The sequence below is a fragment of the Lolium rigidum genome, chromosome 6, assembly GCF_022539505.1.
Source record: "Lolium rigidum isolate FL_2022 chromosome 6, APGP_CSIRO_Lrig_0.1, whole genome shotgun sequence".
Classification (NCBI taxonomy): Eukaryota; Viridiplantae; Streptophyta; class Magnoliopsida; order Poales; family Poaceae; genus Lolium; species Lolium rigidum.
In genome coordinates this window covers 172,775,559-172,800,295 of record NC_061513.1, presented here as the reverse complement: position 1 = coordinate 172,800,295, position 24,737 = coordinate 172,775,559, and the positions used below count along the sequence as shown (strand labels likewise).

Sequence of the window (24,737 nt, the reverse complement as noted above, 5' to 3'; positions counted from 1 at the left end):
GATTCAGTTAGATTTGATCCGCGAAATCAGGCCATGCGAGCGGGGATACAGAGAGTCTAGTTTCGGAGGCGCATCAGCGTGATTTGGGGAGGGAGGGGAGGGGGAGACCAAACGATTTCCCGTCGTTAGATGAAAGCCTACGTACGGTTCAGATTTATTTTTCCTACGGCATTTCGTGCCTTTATAAGTAGTAGAGATATGAAAACAGAGATAACATAGCTAGTAGCAAAAGAACTCTAGATACAACAGAGTCCGATGCCTAGTTGCGGGCATATTACGAAAAGAAGTATATATCATTACCCAGGTTACAATTATAATCATAGCGTAGACTTTGGTATTTCCATGGACATTAAAATGCACACAACAACAGCAGGTATTTTTACAGATCAATCGCACTGACATAATTTCCGAACCTAGTTTGCAGACATATTTTGGCTATTGGTACGACACACATAAGTAATTTAGGAAGATGTGCGGCACACGGTAGTGATTTAGGAGATATCAGAAGGGAACATATGTTTGTCAAATGCCCGCCATTCTTGGTCCTCAAATTATTTCCTTGCACTAACTAAGATGTCTAGAATGTTGTAAAAGAGGAGCAGGACAGACCCATCGGGATGGCATGGACAGGAAATCCTTCACCATGGTATTCGCTCATGGAACCCTCTTGATGCGCCGCCCAACGTATATCAGCACCAAATGCTTCATCGCCATCAAGTGTGCACCAAAGTGAGCAGGACGCCATCTACAGGAATCCAACGATCTCTTCCTTGTGAGCCTGCAAATTTTTTTTGAAAGCAAAAGGAGAGCAGAGATCCAGTGCCGTAGCATAGGTATTGGAGCAGGGCTTCACCTGGTAGATGAAGTGCCGGACGACAGAGGCTACAACATGCAGTGTGGCGGCGCCGCAGCCGATGCGGTACCGAATAGCCGGGAAGCGGCATAGGAGTCATGCGCGAGCGCGCTACAGGTAAAAGGACGCGGCCAGCTCGAGGTTGGCGTGAAGAAAGATGGCGCCCCACGGCGGCAACCTCGTCGGGCACGCGCCGGCAGCTGCAGCTGACACCCCTCCTTTCGTAGCACCGCCGCCGCCTCTCCTGCCGCCATATGTCTCCGCCGATGTCGGCAATCCATCGTCTTATGGGAGGATCGGAAAAGGAGCGCCACACAAAGGTGTGAGGAAGATAAAACTGGAAAACGAGAGGATTTGATCCGGATTTATCGGCATTAACCATCACTTCAATGATTCAGTTAGATTTGATCCGCGAAATCAGGCCATGCGAGCGGGGATATAGAGAGTCTAGTTTCGGAGGCGCGTCAGCGTGATTTGGGGAGGGAGGGGAGGGGGAGACCAAACGATTTCCCGTCGTTAGATGAAAACCTATGTACGGTTCTGATTATTTTTCCTACGGCACTTCGTGCCTTTATAAGTAGTAGAGATAGAGATAGAGATAGAGATAGAGATGAGCACTGGCTTTTTTAGGACTAATGATCACTGGCTCATTATCCCTTGGCTCATACATATTGTGGTGACGCAGGGCCAAGAGGCCGGACGGCCAGCCCATGGTTACTCGAGTTGTAGTACTCAGAGTCCAAGATTAACAAAGGCATCCCTCTCTCGGCTCTGTTGTAGTGTTGCCCCTCTCGCAACAAAGGGGACTGCTGAGCGTCCCCCGGGGGATTAAACATCCGATCCCCCGCCTCGCTAGCCGTTAGATGCGGTCAACCATGCGAGTTCGTTCGTTGGATATACCGAGTACAACGCGCATAGACGTGTTTGTCCATCTCTCACCACGTGGGTGGACCCAGCGCATCGTGCTCCAACTCTACTGCAAAATATTAACAGAAGTCCGGCGAGACTACTGCGCTGCCGCCGCCGCCGCTGCTCGCAGTACCATCACCGCCATCGCCCGTAGCACCTCCGACAAGGCCTAGTAGAACTTCTGCTTGCCGCTCGCATCATCGATATTGTCGCCGGCAGCACCGTCGCCCGCAGCACCTTCGGCCACGGCTCGCCGCACCACCGCCGCCTCTCAAAGCATCAGCAGATTTTGCCGAAGCCGAAGATGACGCCAGCGTTGCCGTTTGCAGCAACATCGCCGGCCGCTTGCAGCAGCACCGGCGACCTCGAGTAGCAACGCCCACAGCCTAGAGTAGCAGTGCCGCTGGCCTATGGTAGCAGTGTCGTCGGCCTAGAGTACCAACGGCGACGGCCTAGAGTAGCAATGCATTCGCCTTATGGCAGCAACGTCGGCGGCCTAGAGTAGCAAAGCCACCGGCCTATGGGAGCAACGCCGACCGCTCGTGGGAGCAGCGCCGCTGGCGGATTGTAGCAGCGGCGTCGCCTTCTCGTAGCAGCGCTGCCGGGCGGTTGTAGCAGCGGCATCGCCTGATTGTAGCAGCGCCGCCGGTGGATTGTAGCAGTGGCGCTAGGCGGTTGTAGCAGCGACGCCAGAGGTTGTAGCAACGCCGCCGGCGGCTTGTAGCAGCGCCGCCGCCAGCCGCTTCAAGCATCACGGTACGGCCCTAGCAGGGCCTCGTGATATCCTGTCGCAGCCAGCCACCGCAGCGCCGCCGGATCCCGCTGCAGGGTCGCCGTCTCTAGGACCCGGTCTCGCGGTCGAGGTGGTCCTCCCTCGACGCAACATCGATGTCCTCTGCAACGTTGTCGCAGTCATCAAGTCTCACATCCCAGTGATTCGGGATTGCGAGGTGAGGAGGAGCAGGCCGTCGTGCGGCGAGAGAGGGAGCAGCTGGCCGACTTCCGGCGACGGAGGAACGGCAGCGTGTGGAAATCAGCAGGGGGCGCGGAGGAGTCTGGGAGGAATCGGAGTTGCGTCGCCGGAAGTTGGGGAAGAGATAGCGCAGATATTTTTCTCGTTGGGGAAGAAGGAGCTGAGTCAGGGAAGAGATAGCGTGGGCCCCACAGGGACACGGTCGGGCGCTGCATCCGGAGGATCAGAACACTGTTCCCCCGGGGGAACGTCAGCGTTTTCCCGCAACAAAACCCTTGCTGACCTTCCGACGCCCCTCCTCCTCCGGAAAATTACGGCGTGCTGCTTCCACCATGGCGCTGCCCTCTCCCTCCAGCACTCGTCGGCAGGACGTCAGCCCCCGTGATTCGCCGACGGCGGAGGTACCTAGTTCAGCTCTCGTTCGATCGATCTACCTACGATGCCTGCAATTCGCTGTCCGACTACCTAGTTCTGATGAGATCCATCGACGTCTATCACCGAAATACCGAATTAACCAGTAGGCCCCGATCAAACCGTTTTTATACTAAGAAAGTATATGCTTCCGCCATGGTTTTTTTCCACAGAAAGTAAAAAAGATATGGGTTCTGATGCAAACCTTGTTCAGACCTCTTTACCAGAGGAATTCTGTAATTTGACCTAATAATGGGGAATATTGTCACTTACATATGCACCATATCCGCTGGGTTGCAGAGCAGGCCTATCGTAGAGATATGTGCTAAATTTGTTACGAGTACTTTTTGTTTGATAAAAAGCGGTGATGATTAGTTTTTTTCCTGAAGCAATGTGTACCGTGTACAAGCCATGCACTCTCTTTTGCATCCACTAACATTTATATGGATAGCTGTTTTATCTTGTGCATTATATCTCAACTTTATTTCTCTAATCAATCATAGCAGAGTGGATCCGGCAATAGAGCTAGAGTTGATGTTGCTAGGAAGACTAAGGAGGCCGAACATATGCTGGCAAATTTAGAAGAAGAGGGAGTGGAGATAGATGGAAAGATGGCTAGTATTATTGATGATGAGATTGCTAGAATTAAAGCTGAAGCTGACAGGTAATTAATTAGAGGCGCTACAACTTATATGTTTTGTAATCAAATGAAACTACCCTAACATTCTTGCATTATGCACATCCTTTTGATAGGGAGAACATCATCAATGGGCTGGTAAGGAACGGGAAGATGCTACTGGTCACTATGTCATCTGTTGCTTTGGGTTTCTCGCTTGGAGTGGAATTATGTGAATGGTCCCTCTATGCCTACGCGTTCAAGAAAATCTTTTATGGTAAATAATAGCCTAGGTCGCCCTAGCTGTTCTAAGTTGCATGGACCAGGTGCTCTGTTAAGTGTTAATTAGTGTTTGGTAACTGAGTCTGGTGTGCGCGGTGATTTGTATGATACTTAATTGAATGGTGATGTATTATTTGTGGCTTGACTCGCAAAACCTGCTTGCTGAAATCATACATTGTCACTGTGTTATCGTATGTTGGAACATCCAATTACCGGTTTTGGCCCATTTTCAGTATTTGTAACTCTTTGGCAAATGTTCTCTTTGGATTCTCAGCTGAGCTTGCAAAGGAGAGATTCAGACCTTGCTAAAATGGAAATGTGATAAAGAGAAGGGTGTGCTTGACCTGATCGGTCAGCAGATTTTTAGTGTTGAGTTTTACAGATTTGGCGGCATGGCATATTGATCAAGACCAGAAAGGTTTTGACGTCCGACTCACCAAGGGTCCTCATGGGAGGAGACAGCGGCCTCAACATCCTCTACGTCTAGTCCCTCGAATCTCCTGCACTCGAGCTAACTATCACAGTGTTCCATTGTGTGGTCCGACCCAGGAAGGTACTCCCACTTGGGCAGATCACTCTTGTCATCTTCGGCGAGCCAGATAAATTCAAGATAGAGAATATCACCTTCGAGGTATTTGACTTTGTACGAAGATATCCATCCTCAACTATAAGTTCATGGCCATCCCCAACTAGACCTACCTCAAGCAGAATATGTCGGTCCAGGACAACTCCAAAACCGCTGATGAGTGACGACGGATAAGGGTGGACACGAGCCAGCTCGGGCTGGGCTCGGTTCGAGCCAGTCTTGGGCTCGCTCCAAAACGGCTCGGCTCGGGCTGGCTCGTTTCTCTTCCGAGCTGGAAAAATGAGCTCGGCTCGAGCTATACGAAAACTCGAGCTGGCTCGGGCTGAGTGGGCCCATAATGCCAACGGATGAAGATGGTGAATTCTGGATGCATCGCCGGTGGATCATCGATGCAGTGGACGTCGGGGGCGGGCGCTGGTCTTCTTCCACGCCGGTGGATCATCGATGCAGTGGACGTCGAAGGCCGGGGGCGCGTTGGATGGCGCTGGCAAGGACGGCGGAAGTCGGGGGCAACGGCAAGGACGGCGGACGTCGGGGGCGGGCGCCGGTCTTCTTCCACGCCGACGGCGGGCGCTGGTCGTCTTCCACGCCGGGGGCGGGGGCGGGCGCTGGTCTTCTTCCACGCCGGCGGCGGCGCGTGCAGCTCTGTGTTAGGAGAACGAAAGAACGAAGGGATGTGAGGAACCGTTCGTGAGTCGTGACCTACCATGTTACCATGTTCGTTTGATCTGCTCATGGGCCAGAAAACAGCCCACTCTCTCTTCCTTGGCCTTCCCATGAATTCGGAAAAAAAATCTGGCGAGCTTTCGGGCTGGCTCGGGCCGAGCCAAGCGAGCTTTCGGGCTGGCTCGGGCCGAGCCAAGCGAGCTTTCAGCCCGTCACGGGCCAGAAATATAGGCTCGGCTCGATCCCTGTCTAACGCGGGCCGAGCCCAAAACGAGCCGAGCCAGGAAAAGCTCGGGCCGAGCCAAAAGCTCGGCCCGAACGTCCAGCCTTAACGACGGACATATGGGGGACGGAAAATGTTAGCATGGCTAACATTATTTTTTGTAATGGCTAGTCTATCAATAATGGTACACCTACCTGAAACTTTTTTCAGGAAAAGAGTTACGGTCCTACATGGAAGGTCGAAGTCCGTAAAAATATGAGAAAGTGGTACATCGATTCACGGTGTGCGCGCGTGCGTGCGTGTGTGTGTGTGGGGGGGGTAATCAATGCTCCTCCTCCTCGCAATGTGCCCAATTGTGCCGATTTGTCACACTTGTCATGATTAATTTTCTACAATGTATTGTTTTTTCAACTAAATGCCTTTCAACTTGTTGAGGATGCGCAACACTCCATCACTTTATGCTCCTCCTCCTCGCAATGTGCCCAATTATGCCGATTTGTCACACTTGTCATGATTAATTTTCTACAATGTATTGTTTTTTTCAACTAAATGCCTTTCAACTTGTTGAGGATGCGCAACACTCCATCACTTTGAACCTCACTTCGAATGGGGATTACACAATGACATCCACTTACAATGTACAATTTTTGGAACCCACACTAACAAACATGAACAAGATGGTATGAAAGGTTTGGGCCTCTCCAAAGATCAAGTTTTTCGCTTGGTTGGCCATCCACAATAGATATATAGACGGAGAATCGTCTAGAGAGAAGGGTTTTGAATAATTGTGGGTTTTGCTTGCTTTGTAAGAAAACTCAAGAGACGGTGGCACATCTCTTTCACGATGCCGCTACACTAAGAGACTTTGGGATATGTTCAATATTTGGCTTGGGATTCCCTCCATCCGCACTCATGAATGGGCGGGTGATACCTCCCTCAGGGAGTGGTGGAAGATGATGTTGCGCTATATGCTGGAGAATCGAAAAGCCATGTCTTTCATAACCATGCTTGTCACTTGGACGATGTGAAAAGCCATGTCTTTCATAACCATGCTTGTCACTTGCTTCTTGCACGGTGGAACGAGGAGGATGGTGAGCGAGAGCCCCGGCGCTCCTCCGAGCGCCTCGCTGCCGCCGTCGCTCGACGGCTCGTCGACCTCCCCGCCAGATCCCCCGCCAGCCACCCCTGTGCTAGCCCTAGGCTCCCTCCCCCTTAGTCTCCTCCAAGCCACCACCCACCCCCGGCTGCCCCTTGCTCTGCCGGCCAGGTCGTGGGCCGCCTGCGTCGTCTCGACGAATGGTGCGCCCCTGACCGGAGTTCCTGACGCCGACACCGCTCCTCCACGCCATGACTCGGCCTCCTCGTCCCTCCGTGGCCCCGGCAATGCAGCTCCCTCTCGCAAACTCCCCCGCGATCCAGATGACGCCGGTGCGCAGCGCCTTTCGCCAGGTGCGGTTTTCTTGAACTCTATGCTGCTCATGTTCCACACCATGGTTGCGAGCTCGGTCGGTAAAAAGTGCAAGTTCTCTCGGTTCTGGGTTACACCGATGAGCCTCTCCCCCCGTTACAACTCTTTCTGTGTGGCAAACGCTCTGAACTACACGTTCACGGCGGCGCCGGACTCCTTCCTCGTTCTTGCGCACGGTGGCGCCGTCTTCTCCTCCTTTGCGTCTTCTCCGGTCATCCGTGATCTTATCCTGGCGAGCGGGACGATCCGTCTTGGTGCTTCTGCGTACAGGCTTCACCGGACCGCGGCGGCGGTCGAGAGCCTGCCGGCCTGGCCGCCATGCAGAGACGTCGTCGTCTACGTTCCCCCATGCAGTGGCGGCCGCTCCGCTGGGCAAAACCCTAACGTGCTTGCCTACGTGGCCATTGAACGGTCAGCGGGGGCGGGAGACGCTCGTGATTCTGGTGGGTCCTCCTCAGGAGATGCTCATGGTCGTGGCGGGCCTTCCCAAGGCCACTTGGTCAGCGGTCCTATTTTGGACAATCCATGTTCCTCTTTCCCCACCCCGTCGACCCACTCCGCCCCTTCCCATCTCTCTCTGGGCGACGCAGACTTATCCACCTCCGTCTCCTACCCCCATCTCTCGCTGCCGCCCTCCCCTAGACCTCCTGCCACGGCCGCCCCCCCCTTCGGACCTGCGGTCCGCAAGCGCGTCTGAGACCTCTGGCCTCGACCCCTGTGCTGTCCACTCCGCCCCTCCCTCTTTTTCACCGCCGCGGCATGAAACTCAGGAGGAGGAGGCCTGGATTCCCGCCGGAGAGCCGCGCACGCCGCGTGAGAGTGCGGCGGATGCGTCCACGCTCCATCCCTCTCCATCTCCTGGCCTCACCTTGCCGCGCACCTTTAAAGAGGTGCTGCTCTCCTCGCCTCCTCCCACCAGCAGCACACCTCCTCCGCGCCTCCTCTTCTTCTCCCCACGCAAAGACCTCCGGCACTGCTACAGGTGCCTCACGCCGGAGCACGTCGTCGGTGACTGCCGTGGTCCGCTTCGGTGTGCTGCCTGCGGTCGTTTTGGCCACAAGCGCCGTGGATGTGAGCTCCCCCCTCTCCCTTTCTCCCGATCTGCCCCTTCCATGTCCTCTCTTGCTCATCCTTGTCCCACTCCCTCCCCCAGGTTGCACTTCAGTCGCCGCACGGCCTCGCCGTCGACTCCGGTGGAAGAGGGGATGGACCAGGGCCCGGCCGCCGTCGGCGCTCTGCCTCGCCGTGGGCTGCACACGAGGCCTCCGACGCCGTACCCGCGCGGCCTGCTCCCTGCCTCCCCCTCTCCCACCACGGGGGCTGCTTCCCTAGGCCGCTCCGGGGCCGTCTCCCTGTTGGGCTCTGGCCCGACGGCGCTGGCAGGACACCGTGGGCCGCTGATACGTCTCCGACGTATCGATAATTTCTTATGATCCATGCCATATTATTGATGATACCTACATGTTTTATGCACACTTTATGTTACATTCGTGCATTTTCTGGAACTAACCTATTAACAAGATGCCGAAGTGCCGATTCTTTGTTTTCTGCTGTTTTTGGTTTCGAAATCCTAGTAACGAAATATTCTCGGAATTGGACGAAATCAAGTCCCGGGGTCCTATTTTTCCACGAACCTTCCGGAAGACCGAAAGGGATACGAAGTGGGGCGACGAGGCGCCGCCACCATAGGGCCGCGCGGCCGGAGGGGGCCCGCGCCGCCCTATGGTGTGGGCCCCTCGTCGGCCCTCCGACTCCGCCCTTCCGCCTACTTAAAGCATCCGTCGCGAAACCCCCGATGCGAAAAACCACGATACGGAAAACCTTCCGGAGACGCCGCCGCCGCCAATCCCATCTCGGGGATTCTGGAGATCTCCTCCGGCACCCCTGCCGGAGAGGGGATTCATCTCCCGGAGGACTCTACACCACCATGGTCACCTCCGGAGTGATGAGTGAGTAGTTCACCCCTGGACTATGGGTCCATAGCGGTAGCTAGATGGTTGTCTTCTCCTCATTGTGCTTCATTGTTGGATCTTGTGAGCTGCCTAACATGATCAAGATCATCTATCCGTAATACTCTATGTTGTGTTTGTCGGGATCCGATGGATAGAGAATACCATGTTATGTTAATTATCAAGTTATTACATATGTGTTGTTTATGATCTTGCATGCTCTCCGTTATTAGTAGAGGCTCCGGCCAAGTTTTTGCTCTTAACTCCAAGAGGGAGTATTTATGCTCGATAGTGGGTTCATGCCGCATTGACACCGGGACAGAGTGATGAAAAGTTCTAAGGTTGTGTTGTGCTCGTTGCCACTAGGGATAAAACATTGGCGCTATGTCCGAGGATGTAGTTGTTGATTACATTACGCACCATACTTAATGCAATTGTCCGTTGTTAGCAACTTAATACCGGAGGGGTTCGGACGATAACCCGAAGGTGGACTTTTTAGGCATAGATGCAGTTGGATGGCGGTCTATGTACTTTGTCGTAATGCCCAATTAAATCTCACCGTACTTATCATGACATGTATGTGCATTGTTATGCCCTCTCTATTTGTCAATTGCCCGACTGTAATTTGTTCACCCAACATGCTTTTATCTTATGGGAGAGACACCTCTAGTGAACTGTGGACCCCGGTCCATTCTTTTAATATTGAAATACAAATCTGCTGCAATACTTGTTTTTACTGTTTTCTCTGCAAACAATCATCTTCCACACAATACGGTTAATCCTTTGTTACAGCAAGCCGGTGAGATTGACAACCTCACTGTTTCGTTGGGGCAAAGTACTTTGGTTGTGTTGTGCAGGTTCCACGTTGGCGCCGGAATCTCCGGTGTTGCGCCGCACTACATCCCGCCGCCATCAACCTTCAACGTGCTTCTTGGCTCCTCCTGGTTCGATAAACCTTGGTTTCTTTCCGAGGGAAAACTTGCTCGCTGTGCGCATCATACCTTCCTCTTGGGGTTCCCAACGAACGTGTGAAATACACGCCATCAAGCATATTTTCCGGCGCCGTTGCCGGGAGATCAAGACACGCCGCAAGGGGAGTCTCCACTTCTCAATCTCTTTACTTTGTTTTTGTCTTGCTTTATTTTATTTACTACTTTGTTTGCTGCACTTATATCAAAACACAAAAAAATTAGTTGCTAGCTTTACTTTATTTACTGTCTTGCACTCTATATCAAAAACACACAAAAAATTAGTTTACTTGCATTTAGTTTACTTTTGTTATCATGTCTAGCTCTGTACCTGCTACTTCTTCACCTGAGGAATTAGTTTTTACTTTTAAACAAGGGGATGAGGAAAGTTTTAAAGATGCTTGGTCCAGGATTTTTACTTCTTATCGTAAAACTGAACCTCAAATGACTCTAAGTTTGCTCCTAAGTAATTTTTATTTTGGTCTTATGATTCGCTATAGATATGCCTTGGATGCTCTAGTGGGAGGAGATTTCCTTCATTGTAATGGGGATCAAGCTTTTAATGCCATAAAGAAGTTGGTTGCATCACATGATTCATCTAATAACTTTGATTCAACCCTTATTAGCATTCATAATAGATTAAACACTCTTGAGACAAGTGCATCTCGCTTAAATGAAAATTATGGATACATTCGTAACCGTCTTGATCAAGTTTTAGTGAACTCTGAACCTTCATTGTGGAAACCTACTATTAAAATTTTCATAGGTGACCAAACTCTTCGTGCTAATTGTGATATTATGACTGAATTTTGCCTAATGCCTAAGGGTATTCATAAAACTTTGAAACTTTGGGAATTCACTGAAGGGGGAGAAGGAATAACTCTTATTGATAACTCTGTTATAATTCCTAAAGGGATAGCTGCGGGTGTGCATACAACCATTCTTGGGATAACAATATCCATTGATTACCTTGTCATTGAATGCGCAGGAACGGGACAAATCACACTCGGAAGATCCCTGCTGAAATTATTGGGAGCGAGTCATAGACGTGAGAGAAGGCACCCTAAAATTCACCTCTACACCCGGGGGTAGCCATATATTCCCTAAGCCAAAGAGTAAGGACAAGAAAGGTAAGGGTAAAGCCCAAGGTAATGTCAATGCTTCATCTCTTGATAACACTTGAGATACACTTTCGCGCCTAGCCGAAAGGCGTTAAAGAAAAGCGCTTATGGGAGACAACCCATGTTTTTACTACAGCATTTTTGTTTTATATTTGAGTCTTGGAAGTTGTTTACTATTGTAGCAACCTCTCCTTATCTTAGTTTTGAGTTTTGTTGTGCCAAGTAAAGTCTTTGATAGTAAAGTAAGTAGTAGATTTGGATTACTGCGCAGTTCCAGATTTCTTTGCTGTCACGAATCTGGGTCTACCTCCCTGTAGGTAGCTCAGAAAATTAAGCCAATTTACGTGCATGATCCTCAGATATGTACGCAACTTTCATTCAATTTGAGCATTTTCATTTGAGCAAGTCTGGTGGCCTAATAAAATCCATCTTTACGGACTGTTCTGTTTTGACAGATTCTGCCTTTTTATTTCGCATTGCCTCTTTCGCTATGTTGGATGAATTTATTTGATCCATTAATGTCCAGTAGCTTTATGCAATGTCCAGAAGTGTTAAGAATGATTGTTTCACCTCTGAACATGTTATTTTTATTGTGCACTAACCCTCTAATGAGTTGTTTCGAGTTTGGTGTGGAGGAAGTTTTCAAGGATCAAGAGAGGAGTATGATGCAATATGATCAAGGAGAGTGAAAGCTCTAAGCTTGGGGATGCCCCGGTGGTTCACCCCTGCATATTATATGAAGACTCAAGCGGCTAAGCTTGGGGATGCCCAAGGCATCCCCTTCTTCATCGACAACATTATCAGGTTCCTCCCCAGAAACTATATTTTTATTCCGTCATATCTTATGCACTTTGCTTGGAGCGTCGGTTTGTTTTTGTTTTGTTTGAATAAAATGGATCCTAGCATTCACTTTGTGGGAGAGAGACACGCTCCGCTGTAGCATATGGACAAGTATGTCCTTAGGCTCTACTCATAGTATTCATGGCGAAGTTTCTTCTTCGTTAAATTGTTATATGGTTGGAATTGGAAAATGCTACATGTAGTAATTCTGAAATGTCTTGGATAATTTGATACTTGGCAATTGTTGTGCTCATGTTTAATCTCTTGCATCATATACTTTGCACCCATTAATGAAGAAACACTTGGAGCTTGCTAATTTGGTTTGCATATTTGGTTTCTCTAGAGTCTAGATAACATCTAGTATTGAGTTTTGAACAACAAGGAAGACGGTGTAGAGTCTTATGATGTTTACAATATGTCTTTTATGTGAGTTTTGCTGCACCGTTCATCCTTGTGTTTGTTTCAAATAACCTTGCTAGCCTAAACCTTGTATCGAGAGGGAATACTTCTCATGCATCCAAAATCCTTGAGCCAACCACTATGCCATTTGTGTCCACCATACCTACCTACTACATGGTATTTATCTGCCATTCCAAAGTAAATTGCTTGAGTGCTACCTTTAAAATTCCATCATTCACCTTTGCAATATATAGCTCATGGGACAAATAGCCCAAAAACTATTGTGGTATTGAATATGTACTTATGCACTTTATCTCTTATTAAGTTGCTTGTTGTGCGATAACCATGCTTCTGGGGACGCCATCAACTATTCTTTGTTGAATATCATGTGAGTTGCTATGCATGTCCGTCTTGTCCGAAGTAAGAGAGATCTACCACCTTAATGGTTGGAGCATGCATATTGTTAGAGAAGAACATTGGGCCGCTAACTAAAGCCATGAATCATGGTGGAAGTTTCAGTTTTGGACATATATCCTCAATCTCATATGAGAACACTAATTGTTGCCACATGCTTATGCATTAAAGAGGAGTCCATTATCTGTTTTCCATGTTGTCCCGGTATGGATGTCTAAGTTGAGAATAATCAAAAGCGAGAAATCCAAAATGCGAGCTTTCTCCTTAGACCTTTGTACAGGTGGCATGGAGGTACCCCATTGTGACACTTGGTTAAAACATGTGCATTGCAAAGATCCGGTAGTCCAAGCTAATTAGGACAAGGTGCGGGCACTATTAGTATACTATGCATGAGGCTTGCAACTTGTAAGATATAATTTACATAACTCATATGCTTTATTACTACCGTTGACAAAATTGTTTCATGTTTTCAAAATAAAAGCTCTAGCACAAATATAGCAATCGATGCTTTCCTCTTTGAAGGACCATTCTTTTTACCTTTATGTTGAGTCAGTTCACCTATCTCTCTCCACCTCAAGAAGCAAACACTTGTGTGAACTGTGCATTGATTCCTACATACTTGCATATTGTACTTGTTATATTACTCTATGTTGACAATTATCCATGAGATATACATGTTACAAGTTGAAAGAAACAGCTGAAACTTAATCTTCCTTTGTGTTGTTTCAATACCTTTACTTTGATTTATTGCTTTATGAGTTAACTCTTATGCAAGACTTATTGATGCTTGTCTTGAAGTACTATTCATGAAAAGTCTTTGCTTTATGATTCACTTGTTTACTCATGTCATTACCATTGTTTTGATCGCTGCATCCACTACATATGTTTACAAATAGTATGATCAAGGTTATGATGGCATGTCACTTCAGAAATTATCTTTGTTATCGTTTTACTCGCTCGGGACGAGCGAGAACTAAGCTTGGGGATGCTTGATACGTCTCCGACGTATCGATAATTTCTTATGATCCATGCCATATTATTGATGATACCTACATGTTTTATGCACACTTTATGTCACATTCGTGCATTTTCTGGAACTAACCTATTAACAAGATGCCGAAGTGCCGATTGCTCGTTTTCTGCTGTTTTTGGTTTCAGAAATCCTAGTAACGAAATATTCTCGGAATTGGACGAAATCAAGTCCCAGGGTCCTATTTTGCCACGAACCTTCCAGAAGACCGAAAGGGATACGAAGTGGGGCGACGAGGCGCCGCCACCATAGGGCCGCGCGGCCAGAGGGGGACCCGCGCCGCCCTATGGTGTGGGCCCCTCGTCAGCCCTCCGACTCCGCCCTTCCGCCTACTTAAAGCCTCCGTCGCGAAACCCCTGATGCGAAAAACCACGATACGGAAAACCTTCCGGAGACGCCGCCGCCGCCAATCCCATCTCGGGGGATTCTGGAGATCTCCTCCGGCACCCTGCCGGAGAGGGGATTCATCTCCCGGAGGACTCTACACCGCCATGGTCGCCTCCGGAGTGATGAGTGAGTAGTTCACCCCTGGACTATGGGTCCATAGCGGTAGCTAGATGGTTGTCTTCTCCTCATTGTGCTTCATTGTTGGATCTTATGAGCTGCCTAACATGATCAAGATCATCTATCCGTAATACTCTATGTTGTGTTTGTCGGGATCCGATGGATAGAGAATACCATGTTATGTTAATTATCAAGTTATTACATATGTGTTGTTTATGATCTTGCATGCTCTCCGTTATTAGTAGAGGCTCTGGCCAAGTTTTTGCTCTTAACTCCAAGAGGGAGTATTTATGCTCGATAGTGGGTTCATGCCTGCATTGACACCTGGGACAGTGACAGAAAGTTCTAAGGTTGTGCTATGCTGTTGCCACTAGGGATAAAACATTGGCGCTATGTCCGAGGATGTAGTTGTTGATTACATTACGCACCATACTTAATGCAATTGTCTGTTGTTAGCAACTTAATACTGGAGGGGGTTCGGACGATAACTTCGAAGGTGGACTTTTTAGGCATAGATGCGGTTGGATTGCGGTCTATGTACTTTGTCGTAATGCCCAATTAAATCTCACTGTACTTATCATGACATGTATGTGCATTGTTATGCCCTCTCTATTTGTCAATTGCCCGACCGTAATTTGTTCACCCAACATGCTTTTATCTTATGGGAGAGACACCTCTAGTGAACTGTGGACCCCGGTCCATTCTTTTAATACTGAAATACAAATCTGCTTGCAATACTTGTTTTTACTCGTTTTCTTCGCAAACAATCATCTTCCACACAATACGGTTAATCCTTTGTTACAGCAAGCCGGTGAGATTGACAACCTCATCTGTTTCGTTGGGGCAAAGTACTTTGGTTGTGTTGTGCGGGTTCCACGTTGGCGCCGGAATCTCCGGTGTTGCGCCGCACTACATCCCGCCGCCATCAACCTTCAACGTGCTTCTTGGCTCCTCCTGGTTCGATAAACCTTGGTTTCTTTCTGAGGGAAAACTTGCTGCTGTGCGCATCATACCTTCCTCTTGGGGTTCCCAACGAACGTGTGAAATACACGCCATCAGCCGCCCATGTTTGCCCCCCTCCCACCTCCGGCTGCCGCGGCATTGCGCTCCTGCGTGCAGGTCTATATGCCGCGCGCCGATGAAGAGGGCCACGGGCGGCGGTTTGCCTATGCCACCCTGGAGCCGCCGGCGGACGCGCCCGGCTACATTCTCCGGCGTGCTTTGGAGGAGTGCGCCGGCAACCCCCCTGTGGTGCTGGCGGCAAGTGACTATGGAGCCATGCTCCTTGTCTTCCCTTCGGCTGCCGCTCGGGAGGAGGTGCTGCCCCGTTTTCCCCTCTCCTTCGCCAGCCACCTAGTCACGCTCGAGCGGCCTGAGGATGGAGCGAACAGGGCGGCGTGGGCGTCCTCGCGCTTCGCCATGCTGTCTGTGACCGGCTTCCCGCACGAGCACTGGGATGCGCATGGGATCCGTGCAGCATTCGCCCCCATTGGGAGTGTCTGCTGTATCGACCCCTCTTGCATCCTAGAGAAAGACTTCTCCACCGTCCGCGTGGTCGTCAAGATGGCTGACGAGATGGTCTTTCCGGCCACCCTGCTGGTGCATGACGCCTTCGGGGAATGCACAACGGAGGTGGAGGTGTGCCTTGTCCGTGCTTGGACCGGCGAGGAGGACTTCCTGGATGTTGCCTCCCTGCACTTCGACACCAATGGCATGACCGCCTCGCCCGCGCGTGAGCACCCACGCCTCAGTGACATTGATGAGGACTCCCTCATCGGTTCTCCCCCGCCCCCTCCGCCGGCCCAGCAAGCCCCTGCTGCTCCGGTTCTGGACCTTTGGGCAAGGATCCTCGCGCGGCGCCAGGCCAACCGCGCAAGCGCTGCCAACCTGGACGGCGTTGACGGCCTTCCCGCGGACACCTCCTGCCCGCTGCCACGGGAGAAGGCCTCGCCCTGTGAGGTCTGGGATCGCCTGTTGGCGAAGCGGCTGGCCAGTCAATTCCCTGACGCTGGCCTTAGCGCTGACCAGGTTAGTGTTGCAGCTTCTCCCCCGGCCACCCTTCCCTCCATCTCTCCCCGTCCTAACCAACCCCTCCTTTGCTTACAGTGGTATGACACGCTCGGAGACCCTGCTGTCGTCGTAGTTGATGACTCCGTCGAGCAGCCGGCCGTGGCCGCGGACCCGGTGCTCCTGCCTCCAAGCCTGGCGGGCGAGGCCTTTGAGGCTCCCGCTGTCAGCATGGACGCGGAGGCGACGGCGATGGACCTCCCTCATGAGGATTCCATTCGCAAGCAGCGTGTCCGTAGCAAACGGGCCGTGGATTCTGCGTTTAAAGCTCGCCGCAGCGCGCGGCTTGCTGCTAAGGAGGCGCCAACCTTCACCTCCATGCTTACCAAAGCTAAGGCTGCCTAGGCCTCCAGGTTCGACCTGACCGGAGGCTCTCCCCGCTTCCGGGCCGCCGCTGAGGCTGCTGGTTTTGGTGGTTGCTCTGACCCAGGGCCGATCCCTACCCTGCGTCTTCGCGAGCTCGCTTCGGTCTGCGGTGTCAACCCTGACGCTGTTGAAGACGACTCCGAGGTGCTGCCCCTGTCCGCATGATCGGGCAGCCCTTCGTCGACGCCCCCCCCCCCCCGCCTCCGTCACCATCCGTGGTGGTGGCGGAAGCTGCTCTGCCGGCGTTCTTCGAGCCTGTAGTCAGGCTTCCCTGCTGCAGTCAAAGACCCAGCGATGTGTGTTGTGGCTTTGGCTCGTGCCTGCCTTTTCCTGTCAGTTCTCCCCCGTGTAATCCCCTCTCTGGCCTTAAGCCAAAGTCTTTGCAGCAGCGGCTTTTTTGCCTTGTAGCGATGGTGTTCACGTTTGTTTCCTAATGAATGGTGGTGTTTCGTTTTGTGTCGCTTCCTGGAACGTGTGCGGCCTTGGTGAGCCCGCCAAATGCGACGTTGTGCGGGCTGATCTTTCCCTGTCCAAACCCAGCATCGTTGGGCTGCAGGAAACTAAGCTCGAGTAGCCCTCGTCGTTTAAATGTGCTTCCTTCCTCCCTTCTCACCTGCGCTCCTTCGAGAGTGTCGGATCCCTCGGAACCTCCGGTGGCTTAGTTACGGCTTGGGACGACAAGATTTTCTCATTGGTGCGTTCCATCCCAACTCGGCATACCCTTTCCCTCGACCTCTCCCTGACTTGCGATGGGAGCACGTTCCGCTACTCCAATATCTACGCTCCTGGTTGGTCGCAGGCGACTTCAATCTCATCCGCGACCCGGCTGATCGTAACAATGCGAACTTCTCTGCTCCCGAAGCAGATCTGTTCAATGAGACTATCAACACACTTGGGCTTATTGAGCTCCCCCTCTGGGACAGGCGTTTCACTTGGTCTAACGGGCGCGCCTCCCCCACTCTTATTCGCCTAGACAGGGTGTTCATCAACCATACCTGGAACGACCGTTTTCCTGCGTCCTCCCTGGCCTCGATCTCCAGGGACACCTCCGACCATGTCCCCATGCTTGCCAGCATCTCGACTCGCATCCCAAAAGGGGGGGTACTTCAAGTATGAACCTGCCTGGGCCCTCCACGAGCGCTTTTGGCTCTCTATCTCTGCGGCATGGGGGAGCACCTTCCGTACTGATCCCACTGCCAGAGTTGTTGCCCGCCTCCGTCTTTGTCTTCCTGTAAAAAATGGCGGAATCGCTCCTCTTCCTGCGCCCTTCTAGATAATGATCGTCGCCTCCTCCTCTTGGATCTGTTGGAGGAGGGGCGGCCCCTCTCCCCACCAGAACACCGCCTGCGGTCCCTGACCATGGACGCCCTACACCTCTCCATCAAAGAAAAAGCTGCTTACTGGAAAACCAGAGCAAATGTCCGTTACGCGCTGGAGGGGGACGAAAATACAAAGTTCTTCCACGCCTCCGCCACTTGCCGTATGCGTCGTAACTCGATCCCCCTGCTGACAGTGGATAGGGTTGACCTGTCGGAGCATGCTGACAAAGCCACTGCTCTCAAGGCTTTCTACTCCGGTCTCCTGGGCTCGGTTACCCCCCCGTTTGGCGCTTCGACCTCAATGCCCTTTACCCCGGCGATCCCCCCCTCCGAGATGGGCTTAGTGCCCCCTTCACGCCTGAGGAGATTAAGGATGCCTTCCTTGCTATGAACAAACTTTCCAGCCCTGGGCCTGACGGCTTTGGGCCCGCCTTCTTCTCAACCTTTTGGTCCACTGTGGCTTCCGACGTTGAAGAGCTCTTCTCCTCTTTCTACGACGGGACCATTGACCTCGCTCGCATTAACCGCGCTTTCCTCGTCCTCCTCCCTAAGGTGGATGCCGCCACACACCCCTCCCAGTTCCGTCCCATCTCGCTCCAAAACTGCGTCATGAAAGCGATCACCAAAGTCCTCACCACTAGGCTCCAGGCAGCTATCCAAACTCTGGTAGATGCGGACCAGACGGGGTTCCTCTGTGGACGAAGGATCTCGGAGAACATTGTCTATGCGGCTGACCTCCTCCGCTGCTGCCATTCGCGTAAGGCGCCAACCATTGTCTTCAAAATTGATTTCCGGAAGGCCTTCGACTCGGTTAACTGGGAGAGTCTCCTTTCTATCCTGGCGGCCCGTGGGTTCAACGACCGTTGGTGCGGCTGGATGGACAATATCCTCCGCTCAGGTCTCACGGCCATCCTCCTAAACGGAGTTCCGGGAGACTGGATTCGCTGCAAAAACGGCCTCCGTCAGGGAGATCCCCTCTCCCCCTATCTGTTCATCCCTGTGGCAGATGTTCTCCAGCGCCTGATTCGCCAGGCCTGGGCTAGAGGGCTCCTGTCCCACCCCCTTGCCGCGGATATCCCCTGTCCCGTCTTGCAGTACGCTGATGATACTCTTATTCTCTGCAAAGCCTCCCCCAGCGCTGTTGCTTGCCTCAGACAAGTACTCGAGGATTTTGCGGCCGCTACGGGCTTGGCAATCAATTTCCACAAATCCTGATTTATCCCCATGAATGTCCCCACCGTCGAGTCCGCCAACATGGCGGCCGCCCTTGGGTGTCCCATCTCCACCTTCCCCCAGGCTTACCTTGGGCTCCCCCTTTCTCCAACCAAACTCCCAAGCTCGGCCTTCGGTCCACTTCTCCTTTCCTTCGACCGTCGTCTCTCAGGGTGGCGTGCCCAGTTGTTGTCCTCCGGGGGGAGGCTTGTCCTGTGTAATGCGGTTCTGAATAACCTTGCGACTTATTTTATGTGCTCGTACTTGCTTCCGCGTGGTGTTATTGACAGCATAGATAAGAGACGCCGGGCGTTTTTTTGGACCGGGAAGGATTCTTGCTCTGGTGCTCGTTGCCTAACCGCTTGGGATAAGGTTGTTTTGTCTAAGCAGGAGGGCGGCTTCGGCGTCAAGGATCTCCACCGGCAGAACAGGTGCTTGCTACTTAACTTTGTCCATCAGCTACACCTTCCTACTATGTTACCCTGGAAAACTTGGTTCTTTGCTCACACAGGTAGGGACTTGGGGGAAAACTCGGCGGCTCCCTCGTTCCTTGAGAAGATTGTCCGGGAATGTCTGCCCTTTTATCGCGCTATCACACGAGTCGCGGTGCGGGATGGCCGTTCCACGTCTTTCTGGTGGGACAAATGGCTGCCGGACAGTCCCCTCGCCGAGCGCTTCCCCGCCCTCTTCTCCCAGCCGAGCTCGTCCTGACGCGCCGGATCATCGATGACATTCACCTCACGCCCCTCCCCGACGACCGCTTCGTCGACTCCGCCTCGGGCCCTGCCTTCAGCTCGCGGGAGGCATACCGGATGCTTCCCCCCCCCCCCGAGTCCTAGGGATGAGTCTGCGTGCATCACCTGGGCTCTTCGGCTCCCTTCCAAGCTGAAGATATTCGCATACCTCCTCGACATTGATCGGCTGAGTACCCACGTGAACCTCTTCTACAAGCATTGCGCGCCGTCCGAGCTCTGCGCTTCCTGCCCTTCTGCCGAGACTGGGAGGCACCTGTTCTTCGACTGCAGCCTTGCCTCCTCAGTCTGGGCCCGGTTGGATGTCTCAATCCCGGACGGGCGGTTCTCCATCTGGGACATCCATCCCCCCCTCCGGATTCCGGTCCCCACCTGGCGGGTGGGAGTTGCGACGATCCTTTGGGCCATCTGGAAGAGTCGCAATGATCTTGTCTTCAACGGAAGACCCTCGACCCCGAGTTCCACGTTGCTACGTGTTTGCGACGACCTTGCTCTTTGGCGTTGGAGGATGGCGCCGGACGGCCGTGACGGCTTGGATAGGCTGCGGTCCTATGTCTTGACCAAGCTTACTTGAGTCTCGTCACCTCACCACTCTCTCCCCCCTGTACTTCTCACCCTTGTACATATAGACCGGCTGCTTGGCCATTCGAGTAATAAAAACAAACGGTGGGGTTTTTCCCCCGTCAACCTCGAAATTTTTTTTTTTTTACAATAGTAAGTCGGCGCCCCAACCATCTTACTTCAAATCATCAAGTATGAGGTTAAACTTTGGATCGCCGCAGGTGCGAAGCATTTGAGTTTTGTAATAACGGGAGAGTAGTCTCTTAGGAACTTCTTTTTTGTTTTATTTTGTCTTGTCAAGACTCTCCTACTCATTTAATGAATGGAGGCAAATCCTTTGCCCCCTCTTTAAACAGAAAGAAGGATGCTAGTGCAATGGAGATCAATTTTTTTCTTTCGTTGATGACTACTTTGAGAATCCACAAAATTTTGCTCCTATAGCTGACCATGATGACATGATTATTGACCTGAAAAATCATGCTTCAGCTTTGCACGTGTTTCATGCTGTCTCTCCAGGCAGAACTTTGATCCCGGCGGCAACCCCATGGTAGCCTTCCATAGGACAGAGAACTTAGAGGATATATATATTGATATCTACGAACATCAGCATGGAAACATAGCCTTCGATGGGACAGAGAACGAGGGAGATAGGAACATTGGAATCATGGAATGAACGATCGATCACTAAATTTATACAGTAAGTCATGACCTCCAGCCACGTGAGAGTGATGCGTGGATTCTATGCTGGCTTCAATAAACCAATAAAAGATGCCACCTCAGCTTAACGGAATGATGAAACAGGATTATAAACATCAATGCGGTTCAGTAAGATCCTGGGAAAGAACACATTAGCTGGGCCATACTTAGGGCCACTTCTTTTGAGCTTATGCTTATGGAGAAGCCGGCTTATAGATTTCGGTGGGGAGAAACTCCGGTGAAGAGAAGCTCCCTAGAAACAGTTCACCCCCTTCTTTTGGGCTTACGAAGTTTAGACTTGTTTGTGTGTAAGGTCTTTACTGCCCCTAAATTTGATGTGTAGCTTATTATTGTTTTCATATTGAGATTTTCTATTTTAAGTAATACATAGAATACACACCAGTAGAAAAATCATTTTCTGAATATTCATACTATGTGAAGTTGTAAAATAGAATTCTTCCAAATAAACATGGCAAGATCAAATCTGAACATTACCAACATCCTGACACATGGGAACTTTTCCAAATCTTAACAATCTGAAGCACGAATCTTCTTACAAATACACAAGATCTGGAACATTAGCAGCAACAACGAGTATGGTCAGAAGTAGGAAGCGGATCTCAAGGCCTTCGGGGCTTCAAGCATAGGCGGAGGTGGAGCTCGACGTCTTCGGTAGCCGGCGGCATACCGCTTCGGTTTTCTTGACGGTCAGCCGGCGGGGCGGAGCGAGAGAGCTCATCGCCGGCGGCGGTCTGCGGGTGGAGAGGCGGGCGCCGTCCTTCCGCAGGTGGAGACGCGGTTGGAGAGCTCGTCGGCGGCCGGTCCCTGCTGTGGGTGGAGAAAAAGTGGCCAGTCCCTGATGGTGGAGCTTCCAGGGCGCCGGGGGTGGAGCTGCGGCGGCGGCGGCTTCGTCCATGCGATAGGAACATAGGAGCAGCCGAGCAGGGCACGATGCGGGAGTTGGGGCTGAATCGTTTTTTTCCTTTTTCTTTTTGTTACATGCCGAACCGTTATGTGAAGCAGAGTGGCACTTGGCTGTAATTTGGACGGAAAAGAGGGGCAAATCTATGTACGGTTTGGGTTTGTTGAGCCAGAAGCTCGGGAAACTGGTCTGGAGCAGTTTCTGCAAATTGCACTATGGGCTGGATTCGCGGTTGAAATAAGCCCTCCAGCTGGACACTTCTTTTGGGCTTCAGCTGCGTGGAACCTCGAAGCCGCTCCAGAAGCTCAAAAGAAGTGGCCCTATATTGTGGTGACGCGGGGCCAAGAGGCCGGACGGCCAGCCCATTATCCCATGATTACTCGAGTTGTAGTATTACTATTCGCCACCAAGAGCTACAAAGGCAGCGGGTCTTCCCATAAAAAAAAGGAAGCGGGTCTTGGCTCTGTTGTCCCCTTCCCAACAGAAACCCACGCCGACGCGCGACGCCCGACGCGGCGACGCCCCCTCCTCCGGATTGTTGCGGCGTGACGGTTCCATCATGGCGCTGCGCTCTTCCTCCAGCACTCGTCCGCAGGATGTGGCCTCCCGTGATTCTCCGCCGGCGGAGGTACCTAGTTCCGCTCCACCTTCGATGCCTGCAATTTGCTGTCCGACTAGCTAGTTCTGATGAGATCCATCGTCTGTCTCCGAATTAACTAGCAGGCCCCGATCGAATTGTTTTTACACTAACAAAGTATATGCTTTGCCATGGGCTCTCTCCTCCCCGCTTATGCATTACCATCTCAACCTTATTTCTCTAATTAATCCTAGCAGGGTGGATCCGGCAATAGAGCTGGAGCTGATGTTGCTAGGAAGACTAAGGAGGCTGAACATATGTTGGCTAGTTTAGAAGAAGAGGGAGTGGACATAGATGGCAAGATGGCTAGTATTATTGATGACGAGATAGCTAGAATTAAAGCTGAAGCTGAGAGGTAATTATTTGGAGGCGCTACAACTTGTTTGATTTATACTCAAATGAAGCGATCCTAACATTCATTCATTATTATGCTCATCCTTTTGGTAGGGAGAAAATGATCGATGGGCTGAAAAGGAACGGGGTGGTGGTACTGGTCACTATCTCGTCTGTTGTTTTTGGTGTCTTGATGGGAGCGGAATTTTGTGAACGGTCCCTATATGCGCACGCGTTCAACAGACTCCTTCGTTGGTGAACAATAGCCTAGGGCTTGCTGGTCCACTCTGCTTATGCTATGTAAGACCAAATAGGTAGGCTTGGTATTATGCAAAACCTGTTTATGGTGTCTGATAATTATCGCGTTATACTGTGGATTTTTGCATATAATAATTTAACTCTTACTCTTAACACCATGCGCTGTTCTAAGCTGCATGGAACAGGTGCTCTGTTAAGTGGTAACTGAATCAGGTGTGGGCGATCATGGTATGTGATACTTAATTGAATGGTGATTTATACCTGTGGCTTCACTCCCATAAACTGCTTGCGGAAATCATACATTGTCACTGTGTTGTCATATATTGGAATCTCCAACTACTGGATTTTGCCGATTTTCAGTATTTGTTACACCTTGGTAAATGTTCTCTTTTCTTTGTACGCTGAAACTGAAAAGAGGCAATACGGGTATTGTGTGGTTGAGCTGATCGTTCAGCAGGTTTTTTAACGTTGAGTTTGGCAGATTTCGTTGTCTGGCACTTCAATCTTGAGGGACATTAATTGATATGTCTGAAAATAGATTATCAGGATCCGGCACCACAACAAGCGCGGGCGGTCAGTTCTAGTTGAACAACAAGCCATGCCCGATTATGACAGTGTGGCTTTCAGACTAAATCCTACAGCGGACACGAAGCATTTCAGTGAAAAGATGACGAATCAGATCCATCCACAGGTCGAGTGGTGATCCCAGAAACCCAATTCCTATTGCCAGCATGCACGTTCTTCAAGGCCTGACCTGTTTGGTCTCTCCTGCTCGCTCTGGAGTTTAGGGGGTTATTAGAGCATCTGTAGCTGCACCCTCTAAACGGTTTTCTAAAGGGATTTAGAATGCGTTGAACGTTTAGCTGTTTTCAGTTATGCATCCTAACGCTCTTTTTCATCCGGCGCGGTCTAATATGGTGTTCGACGCTGTTGTGGGTATACTTTATGGGTATATCAACGGCATTGGCCTAGATCCGGCAAGCCCGGGTGGCCCACAGATGGTGATGTGGCATGTGGTCCATCGGGCAACCCAGTTGCTGTAGATCATGAAGGATGAAGTCCAGTCCAGGAGCAGGGAGCCGGATTCCAACCGACCTACGAAAGAGGCCGGATCCGTGGAGGCCAATAAGGTATCCGGATCCAGTACGACATGGATGGAAGGCGGATCCTTGACGTACACGGCAAGACATTGTACAGTAGTTAGACAACTTGTATTCCGGCTAGGACTCTCCATGTAAACCCTAGATCCGTGCGCCTTTATAAGCCGGATCCTGGGAGCCCTAGAGGCACAACCACAACTCATTGTAACAACGCGAAAGCGCCCATATAATTCCAGATAAGCAGCAGTAGGCCCTATCCTCGAGCAGGTGTTCCGAAGCTGGATAAATTGCGTACCACCGTC

General features: G+C 51.1%; 2 protein-coding genes across 5 annotated transcripts; both read left to right on the top strand.

Moving 5' to 3' along the window:
* The first annotated feature begins 2,914 nt into the window (after window positions 1-2,914).
* Window positions 2,915-4,215, top strand: LOC124668441. 2 transcript variants are annotated; one of them, XM_047205583.1, is made up of 3 exons: window positions 2,915-3,136; window positions 3,650-3,810; window positions 3,900-4,215. In XM_047205583.1, exons 1-3 carry the CDS (start codon window positions 3,068-3,070, stop codon window positions 4,045-4,047), a joined length of 378 nt encoding a protein of 125 aa, XP_047061539.1. In that variant the 5' UTR covers window positions 2,915-3,067; the 3' UTR covers window positions 4,048-4,215. The 2 variants fall into 2 exon arrangements, with proteins under 2 accessions (XP_047061539.1, XP_047061540.1); XM_047205584.1 differs by having other exon boundaries at window positions 2,917-3,136; window positions 3,653-3,810.
* An 18,414-nt stretch (window positions 4,216-22,629) lies between these two features.
* LOC124658891 lies at window positions 22,630-23,796 on the top strand. Of its 3 annotated transcripts, XR_006989375.1 has the most exons (4): window positions 22,641-22,735; window positions 22,939-23,099; window positions 23,192-23,391; window positions 23,508-23,796. XR_006989375.1 is itself a non-coding variant. In XM_047196886.1 (3 exons), exons 1-3 carry the CDS (start codon window positions 22,667-22,669, stop codon window positions 23,334-23,336), a joined length of 372 nt encoding a protein of 123 aa, XP_047052842.1. In that variant the 5' UTR covers window positions 22,630-22,666; the 3' UTR covers window positions 23,337-23,796. The 3 variants fall into 3 exon arrangements, 2 of the variants coding, with proteins under 2 accessions (XP_047052842.1, XP_047052841.1); XM_047196886.1 differs by having other exon boundaries at window positions 22,630-22,735; window positions 22,942-23,099; window positions 23,192-23,796; XM_047196885.1 differs by having other exon boundaries at window positions 23,192-23,796.
* The last annotated feature ends 941 nt before the right edge of the window (window positions 23,797-24,737 follow it).

Excerpts from the sequence above, each read along its gene's own strand:
- LOC124668441 (XM_047205583.1), top strand. The coding sequence starts at position 3,068 with ATGGCGCTGCCCTCTCCCTCCAGCACTCGTCGGCAGGACGTCAGCCCC. Across the intron at positions 3,137-3,649 it reads GTGATTCGCCGACGGCGGAG|CAGAGTGGATCCGGCAATAG; the intron begins GTACCTAGTTCA and ends AATCAATCATAG. Across the intron at positions 3,811-3,899 it reads ATTAAAGCTGAAGCTGACAG|GGAGAACATCATCAATGGGC; the intron begins GTAATTAATTAG and ends TCCTTTTGATAG.
- LOC124658891 (XM_047196885.1), top strand. The coding sequence starts at position 22,667 with ATGGCGCTGCGCTCTTCCTCCAGCACTCGTCCGCAGGATGTGGCCTCC. Across the intron at positions 22,736-22,938 it reads GTGATTCTCCGCCGGCGGAG|CAGGGTGGATCCGGCAATAG; the intron begins GTACCTAGTTCC and ends AATTAATCCTAG. Across the intron at positions 23,100-23,191 it reads ATTAAAGCTGAAGCTGAGAG|GGAGAAAATGATCGATGGGC; the intron begins GTAATTATTTGG and ends TCCTTTTGGTAG.